This window comes from Toxotes jaculatrix, chromosome 11 (genome assembly GCF_017976425.1).
Source record: "Toxotes jaculatrix isolate fToxJac2 chromosome 11, fToxJac2.pri, whole genome shotgun sequence".
Classification (NCBI taxonomy): Eukaryota; Metazoa; Chordata; class Actinopteri; family Toxotidae; genus Toxotes; species Toxotes jaculatrix.
In genome coordinates, this window is record NC_054404.1 from 13,589,835 (window position 1) to 13,598,286 (window position 8,452).

Sequence of the window (8,452 nt, forward strand, 5' to 3'; positions counted from 1 at the left end):
TCTGGGGTGTGAAAACACCACAAACATTCTCAGCACTTTTCTACACAGCTCCTCGAGTGATAAACTGTGAAAATGGCTGGTAGGGTTTGACATGAAACATTTTGCACATGGCTTCATGTTCTTTAAGTCAGAATTACAAAAATAAAACAAATGAACTTGTCTTGTTGAGTGCAAAAGTGCACTCTGATGGAAGATAGTACAGAAACCACACTTTAACCAAGATAGTGGGTTGTTCTGTGAAATCTATTATAATTTATAACAGATTAGGTTCAAATCAAGATATGAATCATTTTCTCCTTCCTCAAGTCTCTGTTTTGATGTCAGTGCACTTCTCTTGCAAAATCTCACAGTCTATTAAAATATAAAAGCTCCTACATGTCACAGTCCATGGTGGGACCCTAATGTTACAACTGAATTACACAGCACACATTAAAACCACAGTAATACACAAATACATTCAACTCAGATGTTGCTTTTTTTTAAAACTTAATTTTTGTCGAAGCGACAGCTATAAATGAGTGTTCACATTTGGTGACAGTTGTCACACTTTTATTATGGTTTTAAGCTTTACTTCTATGAGACTCTGTTTAAAACAGAGCATATCATCTGTTCACAGATTAGAGCCTGTATCATAGGTACTTTCCAGCTGTGGGCCCCTTATACTATGTTATCATTACCTCTCACCACTACAGGTGAACTAAACTGCACAGTATGCATGTTTGGAGACTGTCAAGATTAAACAATTAAAAAAAAAAAAAACAAAGAAGAAGAAAAAGAAAGAAGGAAGAGATTTTTAAGACAGACAAGACAGTATATGGAGGGTGACTGGCATGTAGACTGGACTGGGGGAGACAGAACACTTCAGTCAAATGACAAAATAAAAGACTCTAGGTTGCACATGGTTTCAGCCACAAATATCCTAGATTTCCCTGCATTTGGTAACTTGTGTGTGTGTAAATATGTAATACGTAGTTCTTCATTTGGTAAAACACCTATCTGGGACTTAGAGTAGAGGATGCTACTGGAGTCTATGAATGAATTAATTATTGTGTGCTGTTCAGTTGTGTCATGCTTCCTGACTTGGCATCATGCATGTTGCACGTATTCATCTTATTCCTCAAAGACTTCTGGTCCACAAAGGTGTCATGTCTGGCTATTGTCACTGTCAAAGAGGAGGAAATATGAGTAACACAGGCGTAAGAGCAATTGATGAGGTAATGTCAATAGCTCTTACGCCTGTATTTCTGGACTAAAAATCTCCCTTGTAAAATTAATCACAATATCTTTTGATGTAGGGGAAGTTGTGTTGTATATTACTATGAGATTTCTAAAGAATGCTGTTCTGAAAAACAGCTGCTCTATCATCCAATTGTTTAATCTTGACAGTCATTTGTTCAAGCTTCAGGAATACCTGCTTCTAACTGGTGTTAATTAATACATAAAGCAGTACACAAAGGTGCGTAAATAAAAGATAATCTAATAAAATCAATTTTAAAAAGTAGGTTTCCGGAAGAGATTTCAAAGCAGACTTGTTAAAAGTCCTGCAGCTGTATTTTGGATTAGTTACAAATAGTGTTTTGCTGTTCAGGCTGCTTTGGTTGAGACCAGAACATAAAGCCATCAAGAAAAGCTTCCTTTGCTACAATGATGAAGCCAGATCAGGTCCCAATTCAGTCCAAATAAATGTTGTAAAATCACTGTATACTGAAATGTTTTATCTAATTTCACAGCTTCTTGGGGGAAATTTTAAATGTATTAAATGCCAGTTTGATGTAATTTGACTGCGACTGTGTTTCATTCAAGCCCATAAATGTCAGCTGGATGCACTGTACATTAAAGGATTCTGTTGTGTCTAGATTAAAAAGTACTATTTGTACTCATTAGAGACTTCTTATTGCAGTTTTCAACTTATTCAGCCTTTTTTTCTATTACTTTGTGGTCTTTGGGGAAAATAATGTTTTAAATTCAGTTTTGTTAATCATTAATTTATCACTCTCAAACCTATCATTCTAGCGTGAGATGTGCTCCTCTGCACCCGCAGCTGCAGCTCATTTCATTGCACGTTACCAGTTTTAGACATATCTTGCTTGAGGGGTAGGAGGAAGTTGAGGTGGGGGGATGGTCTGTGCAAATGTGTCATCGGACATGACAGTTTGTTTGGTCAAGAATTTACTGATCAACAATTGGATGTCAGTGATGCTTTCATATGTTCTTATAAACCCCTCCCACTCTCACAAAGCCCTTCCTAAGGGTTTTAAATGGGAGGGAAAGCTGGGAGGATCAGCATTACAACCACAGATGAGCTAACAGCCTGAATCTGAGTCCTTCCACAAGACAGGTGGACTTGCAGAGCATACAGAGAGGAGACAACAATCACTTCTGCTGGAAAACACAACCAAGAGCTTCACCAGGATTCTAAGTTTGGACAGAAAAGGTAAAAAGGATCTCTGACTGAAGCTTTCTAGACTGTGACAATCAACAAAATATATGTAGTTGGTTTAGTTTATTTTATGAATAACAATAATGGTTGAAATCTGAGATCAAAAGTTTAATGCAAAAAACTTATTCAACTAAAAAGAAAAAGTTAATATAGTGGACATGAAAGTGTTCATTGACAGAAACTGTGTCTGGACTGTAAAGCATTAACCAAAGAGCCATTTTCCTCTCTCATTATCAAGCTGATACCTTGTCTGTGAAATATCTAGAAATTCAGTGTTTGAAGTTTGCGTTACAAAACTAATCTGATATAATGGTGTGCACATACTACACAGTAATCAACAAATCCAAATTGATATTGCACTCACTGTACAGATAAAGATTATGTTTACAGTACAGGGTGTACACTGTGAGTATGCTCTATCTGCTGCTTTCACATTAAAACCCCCATTTTCCTTTTACCCCCCTGCAATAAATACATACATGCAATCAACAGAGATGTGACACTGTGTGAACTGAAGATAGGAGCATTTAAATCCAGACAAAGGAACCACATGTCTCTTTATTATTCACACTTTTTTCTGTCTTGTCATGTGCTTAAAGATAAACTCCATATAAGGGAAGAAGAGCTTTAAATCTACACATCCAGTGTTGTTATGTTCCATTTCTTTTTTCAGTCCATTCGCAGACAGAAATATCCCCAGTAAGGAGAAGCGAAACAAGAAGTAAAGATGAACGGGTTCATCGTCCTTGCCGTCCTTGCAGCATTCAGCGTGAGCATGGTGAGAAACAATAAGAGGAAGTAGGTTAAGTCTTAATAGTCATACCCAAGCATTTAGTCATCTGTGGGACTGAATTTGTCTGTGTTCCTCCCAGGCTTTTTCCCGAAGGTGGTCACTAAAGAATCGGGACATTAAAGGAGGTAAGACTACTGACTGAGTGAGACTTAATATTCATTTATTTGTCACCCATGCGCATTCAACGTTCTCTTCTCTCTTTGCATTTTGATGTTCAGAGATGTGTCAGTCCGGGGATGGGAGCAGTTACAGGGGATATGTTTCCAAGTCGGCATACGGTAACAGATGTCTCAGATGGGGCTTGCTGACACACCCTTGGGGAAATTCGGAGGGAATTACTCACAATCACAATTACTGCAGGTATAATGAAGTCACCCAATTTGGGATCTAGATATATTAGAGAGAGGTGTCACATGTTTAATATTATTGTACTTAAACACTAGGAATCCTGATCAGAGCTTGATGCCTTGGTGCTACATCCAAAGAAAAAGGAGAGCTGTGAGAGAATTTTGCAACGTTCCCAAATGTAAGACTGAGGCTGGGAATTTAAAAATCATTGAATTATAGAATGTTTGAATTGAAATTTTCTAATGATATTTGTTTTCTTCTGACATACAGGTGATACGCCAAAAATATCACCAGCTGATACAGGTGCCTGTGTTGTTGAAATACATTTCATTTCTTTTTCTCAAACCTGTCTTGTGATCCCCTGTTGGGGTCCTCAGCAGTCTCTGACTTGTCCTGTGTGTCCCTACAGAGCTGACATGCGGTGAGAGGTTCGAGCGGAGGATGCATAAAATTGTGGGTGGCTCTTTCACAACCATAGAGTCGCAGCCGTGGGTGGCTGCTCTCTTTCTTAAAAAACGCAGATTCCTTTGTGGTGGCTCTCTCATTGCACCTTGCTGGGTTCTTACAGCTGCACACTGCTTCCCTGATGGGTGAGAAAAAGCGAACATGCAAGAAACACAGCACAGTGTCACACTTCCTCCACTGCAATCATCATGCTAAAATAGTTATGACTCATACATGTATGTAATGTGTTTGCACACCTATGCGTGTGTGTATGAACCACTTGTACTTTTTTGTTCAGCAACAGGATCGATATCTCTCTTCTGTCTGTCTACCTGGGGAAGTCTGCCATCAATGAAACAGATGCTGACAGAGAACAGAGCTTCACTGTGGAAAAACTGATCATCCACGAAAATTATAATGATTCCAACTTGAACAATGACATAGGTGAGCACAAGCATCACTGTGTATGTGTGTAGATAAGTGAGAAAAAGAAAGAGCTGTATGGGCAGGACTCAAAATGTGTCTGTCTTTACATTTCAGCACTGCTGAAGATCAAAAGCCACAATGGAGGATGTGCCGTGAAGTCACCATCTACACGGACAGTGTGTCTTCCTCCAGTTCACACTCAGCTTCCTGCAGGATTCCAGTGCAGCATTGCTGGATTTGGGAAGGAGAGTTACGGTAAATACTGCATTGTCTCTAAGCTTTAGAGTCATGACTGATCTCTCAGCCGCTTCACTGATTCAGTGACCTGACACTGCGTTGTCTGCAGGGGCATGGCGTTACTCACAGCGTTTGAAACAGACCCAGGTGAGACTGATCTCCCAGGCTGAATGCACTGAATTGTACCCTGAACATCGCATCACCGAGAATATGATCTGTGCTGGGAGCCCTAGCTGGAGCACTGATGCCTGCGAGGTGAGTAAAGAAACTGTATGAATATGTGTGCATGTGTGCACTGGGAAAAAGGAAGGCTTCTTGTTTGCACAAGGTCTTCAGTTTTGGTTTAAATATGCACACAAAAACAGAAGTGCATTAAAAAAATCGAGGAAAGTTGTGGTCTCATATGCATGTGTTTGAAACTCGCATTGACCTTTGGCAGCACCAAATGTGAGAAGTATTTCTTCCTCTAAGTGTGGCATACCCTTATGTTAGATTGATGATACCTTTATGTTCTTAGCTTTCACTCTTTATATTTGTGTATGTTTATGTTCCTTTTGTGAGCCAAAACAGAAATTTCCTCCTTAGCACGTTTTTTCATTTGGACATTTTTAAAAATTGAAGTCATTATTAATGTTAAGAACAAAATATTTAACAGATTGTTATTACTTTATTATACACCAGAATAGATTTTAAGAGTTGGTCACTCCACCCTGAGGAGCTCCTTTTTTATTGACAGTTAGTATCTGCACGAACCCTTGAAACCCATGTGTTTGGAACCTTTCTTCAAGCTGTGGTTATCTGTTGTGCCCTCTCCTAACAGGGTGACTCTGGGGGTCCGTTGGTGTGTGAAATGTCAGACCGGATGTTTATATTCGGGGTGGTGAGCTGGGGTGAAGACTGTGCCAAGAAAAACAAACCAGGAGTTTACACACAAGTCACCAACTACAACGACTGGATGGCAGAGAAGACAGGTCTTTCCAAGTACACAGATGGAGTCATGTATCCCGGAAAATGAAACTGTAGCAGAAAATTACCTGCATTGCATTTTTCTTAAAATAAAAACTGGCAGCACTTTTGTAGGACATGTGCATGCAAGCATGTGCAGGTGTTGCAGATTTGGCTTTGCTATTAATGTGCATTGAAAATTGTTTTGCATAGTGAAATTTTAGGGTAACAGTGGATTTTTTAAACATATTTTATGATGATATATTATATTTTATGATACATGAACTTTTTATACAAAGACTATGGAGTTTTAAGATACGTTATTGGAAAATGTATTTATCTAATTTAATTTTTTCAGTATATCCTCTTGTAGAAGGCTGGCCCTGCTGTTGAGCAATGTTTTTTTTTTTAACAATAAATAAAGTATTTGTATTACATGTCCATCGTGTTCATCAATTCCTAAATCCCAAAATGCTTCTGTCTCTCTTTTGAATACACTCACCAACACATACAAATTGTGGACACCCACTTGCTGGCTCTCTTTTCTTGTGTTGATATGTTGAGTCAGAAGCAGCAGTGAGGATATAAGTGTGTGCTTAACAAGTGAAATATGGACTCTGTCTTCTAGAAAGACATTTGCATGTGACACTAAAGAGAGAAACTCATGTTTCAAGCTCTTGTAATATTTGCATGCAATTTTGAACATGTGAAATAGTCCCATCAGCCCCAATGGAATAACTAATGTCATTACTGCAGAAATTGTGAAATTCAACTGAGTCTGGTTTCAGTGTTCAGTTAAATTTACACAGGATGTCCTTTGGTGAGCATGTCCTTAAAGTAAACACTGGAGGGCACTGTTGTGTGCTTGAATTGTTCCACTACACGTCTGTGAAATGGAATTCAGTGGATTTATCTTCCCATACTGTGGTTTACCATGAAACAAACAAACAAAACACACATGGCAGTTGAGTTAGATGGCCAGTGATTTGAGCTGTAAATGATACTATTTTTTTATTGCCTGACTTGACTTTCAGGCTTAGTTTACATTTTATAGACACAGCAAGTACTGTACATAATTCTCTCTACTGCCTAAAACCTACAGAGAGAAGCTCCTCTTCAAACAAAAAAAAATGGATGTGGAGTCAAACCTCAGGAATTTTACCACTTTATCTCATTTCTTTAGTGCCAAGAAGGTAAAAGGTCACCACAGTGGACAGAATAAAGTGCTCTACATCTCTTTTCTCCATCCTGCATTGTCAAAATATTTCCTCCTCTGATTTGAAATGAGAGATAGAGTCAGAGAGAGTGTTCAGGTCATAAAGAAACACCAGTCTCTGTGCTCAGGATTATGAATCGGTCTGGTTTTTACACAAAAAACATTAATTTCGTTTAGCATGTTAACGTGAACATTTCCTAGGTAGCACTTAAGACAAAGTGCAGCTGAGGCTCATGGGAAAGTTTTGCAGGTAGTTAGCCATGAACCAAAGTATTGGACAACTTCACCCTATGATGTTGCTGTAGATGAAAGGAGTCTGGAGTCCATCCTGAGGGGAACATGAATGTGTGAACCAAATGTAATGGCAATAAATCAGTGTTATCGAAAACATGAGTGTCAGCCTCATGTTGGCTCAAGAGGAAAGGGTGATAAACCCAAAGCCTTTAACCCCAAAGCCTTTAGGATTCAACCTCTGTCCCAGCATCAGCTGAATACAAAGTACTATTCTAAGCTGTATTGGCTTCTATTCGCTTTTAAGAGAAAAAAAACATCTACTGTAGGACTCAGTAAGAAACAATAGTTCATCTGTATGCAGCACTGTACAACTGAAAGTAGTTCTACTAAACATGGTTCTGCCACAGACTGGAGAAAGCTGAGCGTCACATCATGTCAGAGAGCTTATGATTCAGAGGACAGTCTCACTGTGAAGCAGTGAGTGTTTATATGTTCGGTTGTCCACTGACTCACACCTATCTGTCTAATATCCCATACCTCCAACACCCACACCCCTCTCAAAAAAAGAGACATGTCACACGAACGCTAAGCACCACTGCTCCAATCGTGGCAATCAGTCAACGCAAATGCATATACAGCAGCAACACAGAGAGATCCGAGACTGTCTGTAGTGCAAGTATGTAAGCGCTGAACAACCAAAATCCAGCCAGTCATCACGTCATTATTGAAAGCATAGTTCAGAACCTCTCCAAGCAACCTGCTGCAATGCTTTCTATCAAAGTCTGTTTGGACAAGTCCATATATACAGATAGTTCACAGCAGGGCTATTGGAGCCAATCAGAGACTGTCCTATTCCCCCTCAATTACTCACACACACCAGTTTACTTTATTGCTTCTCTCAATCCATATATGGGTTTGAGATGCCGCAAGTGTGAGTCTAAACCTACTCCTCTTTAAGGACAATTCCTAAGGAAGAGAAGAGAGCAGAGGAGAAGGCAGTAACAGGGTCTGTTCCAACTAGGTGGACCAGACTGTCCAGTCTCTCTGGTTTGGATAGCAGCCTGTTTTCTACACCCACATTTTGGACACACACACACACACACACAGGGGGGTCTCTTGGCTGCAGACTTGGGCTGTCACAGGGTCCCAGGGGTATAAATACCGCTTTTTTTGCTGCTGGGTTCTCTGGTTTCCCCAACACAGATTCATATCTGAGGAGCAGGGACAACCCTACCAGCAACTACACACACACACACACACACACACACACACACACACACACACACACACACACACACACACACACACACACACACACACACACACACACAGAAAGAAAGACAGAGAAACCAGACCAGTGCCAATGCAC

The 8,452-nt window shown here is 39.7% G+C and overlaps 1 protein-coding gene across 1 annotated transcript; it reads left to right on the forward strand.

Annotated features, from left to right (window-relative positions):
• Nucleotides 1–2,277: 2,277 nt before the first annotated feature.
• On the forward strand, nt 2,278–6,026 carry plaua (plasminogen activator, urokinase a). Its single transcript, XM_041049060.1, has 11 exons — nt 2,278–2,434; nt 3,114–3,218; nt 3,313–3,358; nt 3,452–3,593; nt 3,677–3,759; nt 3,852–3,884; nt 3,991–4,171; nt 4,324–4,469; nt 4,566–4,706; nt 4,798–4,943; nt 5,509–6,026. Exons 2-11 carry the CDS (start codon nt 3,168–3,170, stop codon nt 5,701–5,703), a joined length of 1,164 nt encoding a protein of 387 aa, XP_040904994.1. The 5' UTR covers nt 2,278–2,434; nt 3,114–3,167; the 3' UTR covers nt 5,704–6,026.
• Nucleotides 6,027–8,452: the final 2,426 nt, after the last annotated feature.